At 39.5% G+C, this 13,073-nt stretch overlaps 2 protein-coding genes across 2 annotated transcripts; both read left to right on the top strand.

Annotated features, from left to right (window-relative positions):
- The first annotated feature begins 2,384 nt into the window (after window positions 1–2,384).
- On the top strand, window positions 2,385–4,514 carry LOC112068754 (thrombomodulin). Its single transcript, XM_024135955.2, has one exon. It carries the CDS (start codon window positions 2,589–2,591, stop codon window positions 4,230–4,232), a length of 1,644 nt encoding a protein of 547 aa, XP_023991723.1. The 5' UTR covers window positions 2,385–2,588; the 3' UTR covers window positions 4,233–4,514.
- Window positions 4,515–4,785: 271 nt separating this feature from the next.
- Window positions 4,786–8,894, top strand: LOC112068753 (thrombomodulin). The gene has a single exon (XM_024135954.2). It carries the CDS (start codon window positions 5,790–5,792, stop codon window positions 7,437–7,439), a length of 1,650 nt encoding a protein of 549 aa, XP_023991722.1. The 5' UTR covers window positions 4,786–5,789; the 3' UTR covers window positions 7,440–8,894.
- The last annotated feature ends 4,179 nt before the right edge of the window (window positions 8,895–13,073 follow it).

Consider the following 13,073-nt stretch of genomic DNA (forward strand, 5'->3'; position numbering starts at 1 on the left):
TTGTATACACTAGAATCAGATTACATGGTTGCTGGGTTTGGCACTTCCAAGATAATATATGTGAGTGAGTAAGATTTCTAATTTCTTTATTACACATGGCAAATAGAAATGGAACTTCCTTGTAGCCTACATGTATGTGGGATCATAATCACTGTCTCAAATTACATTGCTATGCAAGTTATGAGCAGATTGCAGATTGCAGCTCATAACATGCAATGCTTTTGACAAAATTCTGCCAAAATGGTAACTTTTAAACATAGGAAAATATTCAAAATATGACATGTTTACATATGATTTAATAAGTGTCTTCCATCATTCTCCACAGTCTATAGTTTTCCATTACGACAACATGAGTGAATCTTATTCAAGGTCATTTCGGCCATTTTCATAAAAGTTATCATCAATGTAGAGTTGGTTGGGAGTAGCCATCACAGGATATGGCTGGCATCTTCCGACAATGCTGACTCAGAGAGAAATCACTCCCAGGGGTTTTGATACTGGGAAGGTCATCGGTAAATACCTTTCCCCTTTCTCCTTATCCCCGGCTACACGCTGCAGGGGAAGACCTCCCATTTCCTCCATCCCATATGAAAGACTTGTCTTGCAGTGGACTCAAAGAAGTGGGCCCCTTTGAGGTATTGTTTACTCAATGATAGGCTTCGGATATGTTGTTGGTGGCACCAACAAAGCTGTCTCTGTCAGAATGTGGCTATACAAACATAAGTGTTGGAAAGAACAGGCAAGGTTTCTTCCGTTCTGGATATCTTTGGTTCCAAAAATAAACAGTCTGCAGACACATCTTGAAGTTTCCCCTTGTAAGTTTTAAATAAATATGCCAAAGAGACATGACATTTTTTCCAGGTATATCAAGCAGCCAACAATAATCTACAAATGGCACTACTTATCATACAATGTAGCCTACATAGTGGACTTCATTGTGACAGCATACCAATCAGTAGGACTAATCAAATATGAGGGTTGGACAGGTTTTGTTTCCGTTGCATGAACAAAACCACACCCACTTCCACTCCATTCCCCATTTCTCTCACTCCACCCATTTTATTAAAGGAAATATGGGAGCGCTGAAATAACATGCAATCTCTATCTAGTAACATAAATTGTGGGGTGGGCTTAGAGGAAGTAAGCCCACCTTCCACTTCCTGTGGTGCATTTGTGCCACTCATGATTCAATCTCCCCCTGAGTGATCATGTTCCTACTCCTCCTAGGCTACCACCTCTGGACAAACAGAGAGACCCAGATATTATCTTGGTTGCCTCTAAATATTCGGCATAGCCTATGTAATAACATAATAATTCATGTATTCTAATATATCTTAAAACATATTGTCTTTAAATGACCTCATGAAGATGGTGTCTGTCTTCAGGATTTCTACTTGTGGATATACAGGGGTTCTAAAATGAATCCTAAAATAGCTCAGAATGTGAGGCATACTCATGAGAGATAGACCTGTAAATACTAGAAAAGGGAGCAAATTAAGCAGCAAACACTGAAAGATCTACGTTATCTACGTTTTTGGATTTTGCAATGATTTAAATATATTAAATATATTTTGCAATGATTTTAACTTACATTTTAGGCCTTACATTTAGCAATTTGATTATTGGACTATAGCCTACTACAYYTAMSYAMMMGGGGGGGGGGGGGGGGGCSTGTGTGTGGGCGCATGCGTCAGTGACACGATGGCACTAGTAATACGGGATGATGGGCCCGCCTGGTCTCATAGACTAGACGTAACAAAGTAATAGTAAAATCGGGACATTCATATTAGTATGATACAGTAGGTTAAGTTTGGTATGGTTACATAAGATTACTTAAGGCCAAAAAACGAAAGTAGGGTGGTTGGCTGATCACGGACAACCTAAGCATTCGATCTAATTAGCAACTTTGCAACTACTTACTACTTTTTTGTTACTTTGCAACTACTTACCATGTTAGCTAACCCTTCCCCTAACCTCAACCCTTTAACCTAACTCCTAACCCTAACATTAACCCCTAACCCCTAGCCTAGCTAACGTTAGCAACCTAGCTAACATTAGCGTTAGCAGCCTAGCTAACTTTTGCCACAACAAATTGGAATTCATAACATATTATACATTTTGCAATTTCGTAAGACATTGTATGAATTGAAATTCGTAAGATATTGTACAAATTGTACTTCGTAACATATCATACAAATTGTAATTCTTACAAAATGGATAATGGATATTCACAAAGGAAGACGTACAATACAAAACGTAACATATCATACAAATTTGAGCCTTAATACATTTACTTTTACTATGTTAAGTCTACCCCTGAGTCTAGGTTGCAGCCCTGCCCAACTACAGGTTAAGAGAGAACTTGTTTGTTCTTAGTCAGCAACTACGCCATCCAAAAAGGAACTTCCTTCCTTGATCAATCGAAAACATGGAGGGAGGCTTTTATAAATGGCAGTTATCAGCAGTCTTAACGTTCCATTCTACTTATCAAACCGTGCTTTATAAGCAGAGGAGCCGAGTAGCCTACATCTCTAAATTATATGCGAAATTGTTATATTTGATTGGAGGCGTAGGCTATTATTTAAAAAATGAGGGATACTGTAGGAATACTCGTTGCGTTAACATTCCTTTTGAGAGTCAAGGGAGAAGCCCCTCGTGGCGGATACTGCATCGAGAAGCAGTGTTTTGCGGTTTTCCAGGACCAAGTCGACTTTGGAACGGCACAAAAACATTGTGAGGATAATAATGGGCATAATGGACATTTAATGACAGTGCGATCTTTGATATCGCATAGCATCCTTTTAATATTACTCGGTATCCATACTGGAAATTATTGGATTGGTTTGCAGCTACCGAGCGGGCAATGCCCCGACCAAGCGTTGGGTTTACGAGGGTACAGGTGGATAACTGGAGATAATGAAACGGAGTTCCAGAACTGGGGACGCTTTGATGATGTCTGCTCCTCAAAATGCATTTCAATATCAAAATACGACTTTGAATGGAAGGAACAGCCATGCAACAGTAAAATAGATGGATTTATTTGTGAATATAAACTTGACAGTCCTTGCCAACATGTCATGGTAAAAGGGGACGAATCCGTTCTGTACGACAACCCATTGGGGTTCAAGGGAGACAACCTACTGGTATTACCCCTGGGAACCATTGCAACGCTCAAATCCCTCGGATCGAAATATATATGTCACTTTGAACAGTGGATACAAGCACCATGGAATTGCGAGGTATTTAATGGTGGCTGTTCGCATGACTGTTCCTCAGTTAACAATGAACCTGTATGCACCTGTCCACCTGGAAAAACTCTCCAGGACAACAACGTCACATGTGAATATGCGCTAAATGACCTCTGCCATAACTCAGGGTGCGCGCATCTCTGCCAGAAAAAAGATGACAGCTACGCTTGCATGTGTCACCATGGGTACGCACTTGCAGAAGATGGGAAGGAGTGCAAAGACATTGATTATTGTGTCGAGGATGGACAGTGCCAGGGACAAAACATGGAATGTGTCAATAGGCCTACTCTTGGTGGATTTGAATGCAAATGCCAGAAGGGATATGAGTTGGAATATGACAAATGCGTCGATGTGGATGAATGCTACATGGGTCCATGTGACCACGAATGCACGAACACGATAGGCAGTTACATTTGTTCCTGTTTTGATGGATTCATTTCAATGACAGAAGACACCAACAGGTGTCAATTACTTTGTTTAGCAGAAGAGTGTCCCACCGAATGTGATCGTAGTAAAACATATCAATGCTACTGTCCAATAGGTTACTTACTCGATGACAGAAATGGGTCGTCAATTTGTGTCGACATAGATGAATGTGAGATGGATTCTTACTGCCACCATAATTGCACAAATACTTATGGAGGTTACCTGTGTTCTTGTGACGAGGGATTCGACTTGGTTGGTGAATATGATTGTGTTGACAGAGAAACATCGGAGGGTTCAGGTTTTACGACACCATATACACCAAGTGCCAAGCATCCAACTGAGCGCCCTTTCACTGTAAAGGCGGGAGGTCTTCTTGGAATGTTAGTATGTATTGTCGTTGTTATTTTGGTGATGGTTGTACTTATTCACCTTATACTGAAACGTCGAGGTAATTTAGACATTGCTTTCGAAAGCCAAGGCGTTGGTAATCCCGATTTGCAGCAAGTCTCAACGGATAAGTACCAAAAATTGTCATTTGACAGACATTTTATAATATGACAATTAATATGTTGTTGGATAATTTTGCCATTTTCATTGTCATTCCTTGTTTACACGTCTGCAAAGGAGAATCAGCTGGTTTGAACTTGTAATGTTTTTCTTTCATACGGTTTTAATAAGCATATATCAGAAATTGCTCACCTCATCACAAAAAAATCTAACCAATCTCACAAGTGAACAAAGCCAGTAACAAAGTAAGCCTATAGGCTAACTTGCAATATATATATATATATCCTATCAAATGATTATAAAAGAAAACATAATAAATTATTATTTAACTTCTTTGAGATTATTCTTGTTATTTACTCACTAAAACTCGTTATTGAAATGTAGCAAAAGCAAATAACAGCCTACTGTTTAGCAAATGGTCAATTAAGCAGCCATGCATGGAAGTATCTGCTTGCTCCACTTCCACTTTTATTTGTGCCAACAAGTTGAATTATACGGCCATGAATTATATAGTGTAAAAACTATCAAATGGGTCTTTTGGAGTGATAGGCTGTGTGTGTGTGTGTGTGTGTGTGTGTGGTGTGTGTGTGTGTGTGTGTGTGTGTGTGTGTGTGGACGGCCTATACTGTCAAAATGTTCATTCCTTCTGTATTGGAGGCATAGTTATGTATTTGTAACTTAAAAGGTCTAATCGAATTTCATGTAAATACCTGAAACCATATTATGTGTAAATCACCTTAAAGGGTCAATCAGTAATTGCTACATTCATTTTTTGACTAATGAATGTTTTATATGAACCCATTGATTCTTGAATAATATGACTTAGTACCCCATCAGAACCCAAAATATAGACCTAAACTTTTTTTACTTCAATGTTTGTAAACAAAGTAAATGTAAGCAAACACTATATAGCCTCAAAACATGGTTATAACTATAATTTTGATATCATGGACTGTCAGTCCTGTATTCAGCTTTTTACCAAAACAGGGGCGGGGATSCCTTTTTTTAATCGTTTCTACTGCTGATTGACATTTTAAGAGCCTTGGTTCTGTTCTCATGGTGCCCATTTCTGGAAGGGGTTCTAAAATGTATCCCAAAATAACTTGAATGTGCCATCTGAGCTACCAGAGAGAGACAGAGAGCGCGCGAGAGATAGGCGGGGGAAGCAATAACATGTATTAGGCTTCTACAAATAAATTGAACTATATCCTCATTTGTTGAAATATTGGCCTTTTCAATTGTAGAGGTTATCTACCAACGTGTATTTCATGTTTGCATTTTACTAGTGTAGACATTTGTTTATGTGCCAAATGTTGGCTAATATTTTCGCCCACTCGCGTTTTTCGAAATATAGGCTATAGTGATGTACACCGTCGCAGTGGGAGAGATAACGTTTTGGGAAGGGGATTAAGTAAGCAGCTGAAAACGAGCTTCCTTCTAAGGAGGAACTTCCTTCCGTGACCAGAGCGCAAACATGGAGCGAGCCTTTTATAAGCGTGAACTTTCAGCAGAATAAACAGTCTAAACTAGGCTATAGCCTACATTGACTTCTAATACGCGCAAGAGTTGTAGGCCTAATTAGAAAGTTGTAACAACTGAGTTTTAAAAATGAAGGACATAATAGTGATGGTGTTTGTTACTCTAACATTCTTGATGAGAGTGGGAGAAGCCAAACATAATGCATACTGCGAGGGGAATCATTGTTTTGCTGTTTTCCAGGATCCAGCCGATTTTGCAACGGCTCAAAAACATTGTGAGAGCAATAATGGACAATTAATGACAGTGCGATCTTCGGAATCACAATACATAATTTCGATTTTAATCGGTATTACAGGAGATTACTGGATTGGTTTGCGGTTACCGAGTGGACAATGTCCCGACAGTGCCTCTGATTTGCGGGGGTACAGATGGATAACGGGAGATAATTCAACAGACTTTCAAAACTGGGGGGTCATTGACAATGTCTGCTCTTCAAAATGTGTCTCGGTGTCCAAAATCGAATTGAATTGGACAGAACAATCATGCGACAGGGAAATAGACGGATACATTTGTGAGTATAATTTCCCAAGTGTCTGCAAACGTATTGACATAAAAAGCGAGGAATCCGTTCTATATGAGACTACATTTGGATTCGAGGGAGATGACCTACTGGTATTGCCTATGGGAAGCACTGCAACGCTCAACCCCATTGATTCCAAGTATATCTGTCTCTCTGAACAGTGGATGCAAGCACCATGGACTTGCGATGTATTGAAAGGTGGTTGTGAGGATGAGTGCTTATCGATTAATCAACAACCTGTATGCATCTGCCCACCTGGAAAAATTCTGCATGACAATAAATTTACATGTGTTGTTGTGCAAAACGATCCCTGCCTTCATTTCGGGTGTGCACACGTTTGCTACCAGAAAAATGACAGCTCCATCGCCTGCATGTGTCACCATGGGTACGCACTGGCAGAAGATGGGAAGAAGTGCAAAGATATTGATGATTGTTTCGATGATAGTCAGTGCCCGGGACAGAACTATGAGTGTGTCAACAATATTGGTGGATTTAAATGCAGATGCCAAAATGGATTCAAAATGATGAATGACGTGTGTATTGACGACGATGAGTGCTACATGGATGGACCATGCGAGCATATTTGCGAAAATACATTGGGCAGTTATAATTGCTCCTGTTTTGAAGGATATATTGCAACGAGAAAAGACCCTAACAAATGTCAACTTCATTGTCCTTTCGAAGAGTGTCTTGCAGAATGTGACCCAAATGATCCACATCAATGCAACTGTCCCGAGGGTTACCTGATCGATGTAAGAAATGAAATTAGATTTTGCATGGACATTAATGAATGTGATAATGGTTACTGCGAACATAATTGCACAAATACGTATGGAGGTCATATGTGTTCTTGCTATGAGGAATTCGACTTGGTTGACGGATGGAAATGTGTTGAGAGAGAACTGCCGGAGGGTTCAGGCTTTACGACACCATCTGATTTTATTACACCAAGTGTCAAATATCCAACTCAGCGCCCCTCAACTGTGACAGCAGGTGGTCTAATTGGAATAATAGTGTGTATTGTCATTGTCGTTTTGGTGATGGTATTTTTACTCCAGCATATTCTCAAACGTCGCAGCAAATTGGAAGTTCCAAGTGCGCCCAAAACCCAAGGCGACGATGGACACGATTTGGAGCAAGTAAGGACGGAAAAGTACCCAAAACCATCTATGGACAGGAATTTCAAACAAAACACTTAGATTATGGTATTATGTGTGTCATTTTCATTGCCATATAGGCAGTTCACACTCAACTATTGGCAATCAATTGTTTTTTAATTTCATTATACGGTATCCAGAGTGCAGGCCATGGCATATACATGTAAATATCTCATCATCACATCCTCCTCACCTTGTCACACAGCAAATGACATATCAGCCAACAGCCAATAAGAAGGTATCTTTCAAAACAATGTGTGTAAAGAAAAAAAACATATAGCATTTTTATTTTCATTATGTGCAAATATTCCTTTAGCTCACCACAAGTCCCAATCCTTTCTAAAGTGTGACCCCTTGTGGACTATTAAAGAGACTGCTATTTAATTATGCTTATTTAATCTTATCGAATAATAGTCTGCTTTATTTCATGATTTCAATGTATTCTCTCTATAACCTACTCCAGATTTTTTTAGTGTGCAGGATTAAGATTTTGTCACAATTGCAATTCGGATAATTTGCTCTCCTGCTCTCAAATACATTGCTATTACAAACCTTCTTTCTTTTTTAGTTAGGAATAATGTTATTTTGTTCTGAGAGTCTAATATGATTGAAATAACAAGACTTTACCATTTTGGACTGTAATTGGAATAATAATTGGCATGTAGGCCTAAATTGTAACGTTTTGAGCCGAATGCCTGATGATCTGATAGGGTGATAGGTTGATCTCAGAGGGATTCATCCAATTTCACCCCTGATTGTATTTGGCCTACAGTAGCGCAGCCGCAGGCTATTGGACTATGGACTAGCCTACTAGACTATATGGAGTAGACTATTGCGGCAGAAGGAAAATTCCCCTGATTATACACATTTAATTAGCATAATGTGTAATAACAATGTAATCTTGCAAACAACTTGATACAGCTCTTTCCATGAGATCCAGGAGGACAGGTTTAATGTAAGAATTTACTTTTCGTAGCAGGTTAGAATTTACGCAGTAGGTTATGAGAATTAACGTAGCAAGTTATGAAAATTAGGTTAAGGGTTAGAAAAAGGGTTAGGGTTAGAGTTAGCTAAAATGCTAACAAAATCTACTTTTGACAGTGGCGAGACAGGCAGAACAGGGCTGAAAGGGACGGTTACCTACGGATCCGCAGACTCTGTCTTTCAAGAGGACGGGTTGAATCTGTAAAACCACTGGACTATAAAAACAACTTAAAGTCCGTAGAAGTAAGATTACCTGATATACTTCATTCTCAAACATAGTTGGATTCGAAAGAGTCAGTAGGTTTCCAATAGAGTCTAACTGCAGACATAATCTCTCAAGCCCATCTCTCAGGGCCCTCTCTATACTGCCACGTACTGGTGGGACATGTTTAGAAATCATGTCTTTCAGGCCCATCATCTCTCAGAGGCATAGCCGCAGAAAGTACAGGTGCTGGAGGTGTGCAGATGGTAAAACTGCAAGAATTTGTGTTGCAATAAAAAACTATTAAACAATTTTCTGTTGCATTATTGAAATAAATGATAATAGAATTGAAGTAGGGGAGATTACATTTTTGGGGGGATATTTATATATGGGCCCCATCCTGCATGGAGAGCTCTCAGCTCTGTTTTCTAAGCAGTATGCTCTTATCTAGTCAGTTGTAGGGGTTTTGAGTCAGACACGCTCTGCTGTAGGATAAACGGTTTAGTTTGAGTTAAGTCGGGTCTCTCTCGCTCCCTCTCTGTTGGTCTCCCCTCTCTCTTGCGCCCTCTTCTCTTCTCTCCCTCTTGTGGTGGATATCAAGTGATCTAGAGCAGTGCTCGTAATTTTTTTCAACTTCTATTTTCTATTAGTTTACAATTCTGAACTTGGCGAAAAGGGAATGGGACCAATATCAAATAAGGAACATGACATTCTCTCTCCCTTGGCTCGGAGGCTTGCTTCTGCCCATGTCAAACACAGGCGTACTAGCCCTCTAGTCTAGCAAGCAACAAAGTGCTGGGTGCGGCCCAGCAAGTGGTGCTTTCCACCCACTGGTGTTGGAACAAGGTGAGTGCTTTTCTCCGCAATGGATCACGTAGCTGTCCTTTTGTGCTCAGTTTTAATAGACCCAATCTTAGATACAACACCCCGCTTGTTATCGTTCTCTCTCTCTCTCTCTCTCTCTCTCTCTCTCTCTCTCTCTCACACACACACACACACACACACACACACACACACACACACTCACACACACACACACACACACACACTCACACACACGCACACGTTGTCATTATGCAGTATAAGAAATGTGTGCTATGTTCTCAACGGTCTATTCCTAGGCGGCGTGTGAGTTTACATTTTGTGAGTTTCAAGTTTGGGGAAACTTAAAATGTATCTTACAATTTCTACCGATCTGCATGCCAGTTATGATTTTCATATGCACTTTTTCATGGAACAGTTTCATTTCAATAGTAACGTTTTATTTATCAAAATGATTGTCACATTGTCAATAATACAAATCGGAATTAAAACTTCTTTTTTTTTWAAGTTACAATTCCTGTTCGTCTAGGGAGGGAGCAAGAGTTTAGCTATGTCGAATGCATCTTTAGTTTGTCAGCAGGCATGGGCTGGCATTTTGCCTTGGGATGTATACTTTTGGGGTGATTCTGTAGTTGGAATGAGAGGTGTCTCAGATGGGGAATGGTGCTTGCTAACGTTAGCTATAGCTCCGAGATGGCGAACTCCTTTGGACACCTTTATCTAAGTCTAAATATCTCTGGTTAGCATTAGCTCTATTCAGTTTCGGGGTGCGTGTGATTTAGCAAAAGTGTAGTGGAATATTCTCACTGCTTTTGTTATCCTTAGTCCATTACATTAATTAATTCAGCAACAACAGGCACAGACTGATATTTTGCCCTTCAGGATATTAAAGTTATCTTTTATTTTCATTTTCTTCAGATTGTGTGGTTAGCTTGCTAGCATTATTCAGGGCGATGGTCGTGGCATTTTCCCGCGTGAGTTGAATTTTCCTTGTGCTTTTGCTAATCTTTCAGAAAATATCCTTATCCAACCATTAATTAGGAAACATTAAATTAGAAATGTGGTGAACTACAGTTTTGCTTGTGGGGTAGTGTGCTCTTGCACCAAAGCATCACTACTTGTTACTTTGGGCAACTCATTCGTTTGTGGACACCGAGGTTTGAGAGCAAGCACTCCTACTTCAAGGAATGTGCCAGAAAACTTGTCTGAGAGCCACCAGTTACTCCAATCTTACTTATGCAGCGGCCAAGTGTTTCCACATAGCATTGAAGTTGTTGGTGTCATGAATTAATTTGAGGAGCAATTATATAACAACGCCATTTAGGGAGCTGTACAGTCAAAAGCGTTCACAAAGCAAAGCATTGCAGAGGTGTCTAAAATGGTATACAAAGTAAAAACATACACTAAAGGCCTTGTTGTTGTAATGGGAGAAAATMATGACGGATACACATTTGGAAAGATCTCAGTGATTCTGGTCACAGAATCACAGGTCTATTTAATTGTTGGCGTGTATCAGTCTGTGTCACTGGTTGTTCTCAGGGTTCATTTTATACCAGATTCTCTGATTAATTATGTATGTGTTAATGCAGATAGTCTGAGTGATTATTACCCATTACCAGTTTATAAAGTGTCAGGTTTCTCTGTTGTTTCCTTGCATCACTCAGTGAGTTCTCCTTAAACCAGTGTAGGCATAGAAGGTCTTCAAGATGCAATAAACACCAAATGCCCGAGTTGGAAACCGAGACGGTGAGATCTTTGTCGGAGCATCTGAGGGTAGATGTTGGAGTGGAGAATATTAAAGACCTTGAATATGTTCACGGATTTTCAGCCCGGAGGACATAAAAGACCATTTGACACCAATATAGTGCAGGGAATTGCTTCAGTCCTTCAACCAAAGAGGTGTGATCTTGATTGATAAATGTAACATATTTACGTCATTGTTATGAAAAAAGGTGCTATCTAGAACCTAAAATGGTTATTTGGCTGTCCCCATATGAGAACCCTTTGAAGATCCCTTTTTGATACATGTATACATGTATAACCCTTTTGGGTTCCATGTAGAACCCTCTATGGAAAGGGTTCTACATGGAACCCAGAAGAGTTCTACCTGGAACCAAAAGGGTTCTTCTATGGGAACAGCCAAAGAACCCTTTCGGAACCCTTTTTCTAAGTGTACACACACACACAAGGTTAAAAAGGTTCTGTAAATAGTTAATTTGTTTGCCCTCAAAATAAATGGTTTATGCTATGAGGGAGCGAGGCATATGCAATAAAGGGGACAGAAATTACAAAAAGACAGAAAAGTACAAAAATATACAAAAGTTTCTGTAAATTGTTTGTTTGTCCTCTTGTGCTGGTATGGAGTGCAACGCATAGCCCAACAGAGTTTTTCTTTGAATTTTTTWWAAGAAAATGAAGAATGGATAGGATCTGTAACAATGGATAGGACTCTTGTCCTCCTCCAAGCGTCAGTGACCTCCAGGAACAGTGGCCATTCCTTTTCACCAAGTTATGGCTCTGCAACCACTTCAATACCCTCACTGGCATCGTGATTGACAGTCGCCTGACTCAAGCTCTCCTGAACAAGGGTAAGAGAATTGTCAACTTTTTTAAAAGCCAAAAGACCAAGCTGAGGAGAGAGATCCAGTGCCTGCTGAATGAAATCGACATCAGAGGCAATGACGATCTAACAGACACTGCTGCCATTCTTTTGTTGATGACCCACTTCAAAGAGAAGGACGAATCTCAGTACCTCTTGGAAGATGTAAGGAATAGTGTTTTATAATTTTAAAGTTTATATGATTAATGGTTTTATTATACTATTACACATCATTTGAATATTTTTTATATGTAGGTTTTGTGATTTTAGGTCATTGCAACTCGGGTTGATGTTGAAGCGCAAATTCCTTTGCCATACACACCAAGGCTGATCATGCTTGGTAATWRATTTATTTGATTTAAGGTGGAACAGAAATATATAGTATTGTGGTACCTATCTAGAGATATCTAGTAGGTATACACTAACACACACACTTTTGTGTATTTCAGGAAATACTCTATTTTATTCCTCAAAATGAATGGTGTCGATCAAGGGGAGAGTGGTCTGTGTTTTGGACAGTGAGTCCAACTTTGCTGCTGCCCTTTGTGCTCTTCAGCACGTTCTATGTTTTTAACATAGAATACCAGGTGCTGGCCTCTGCAACCTTGGGGCTGATACCGAGATAAGCATTGAACATTCATTGATCCAACACTTACATTTAGCATTGGTTAGTTACATTGCAATGATATTTCTTATTGTTATTTTTTCAATGCCTCAACTGATTTAATATATTCTATGTTAGGTTGTGCAGGTTCCTGGTTTGAGTAAACCCTGAAGGAACCAAATGCACAGCGAAAGCAGGAGTGAGCCGCAAGACCAGAAAGGTCGTTCAGAGGAAGCCATTGCCAATTAACCCACATGTTAGACACTTTCTCGCAGACCTGAAGGAGTTCGAGTGTAAAAAATTCCAACACATAAGTACACAAACAGACACACCTGATGAACACAAACTTTATTTGTCTGTTGTCATCTGCCTTTTTACCCAGCGAGTAATAGTAATAGTAATAGTAATAGTAATAGTAATTGTAATTGTAATAGTAATAGTAATAGTAATAGTAATAGTAATAGT

The sequence above is a fragment of the Salvelinus sp. IW2-2015 genome, unplaced genomic scaffold, assembly GCF_002910315.2.
Source record: "Salvelinus sp. IW2-2015 unplaced genomic scaffold, ASM291031v2 Un_scaffold690, whole genome shotgun sequence".
NCBI classification, from domain to species: Eukaryota; Metazoa; Chordata; class Actinopteri; order Salmoniformes; family Salmonidae; genus Salvelinus; species Salvelinus sp. IW2-2015.

Coding starts and splice junctions, on each gene's coding strand:
- LOC112068754 (XM_024135955.2), top strand. CDS start 2,589: ATGAGGGATACTGTAGGAATACTCGTTGCGTTAACATTCCTTTTGAGA.
- LOC112068753 (XM_024135954.2), top strand. CDS start 5,790: ATGAAGGACATAATAGTGATGGTGTTTGTTACTCTAACATTCTTGATG.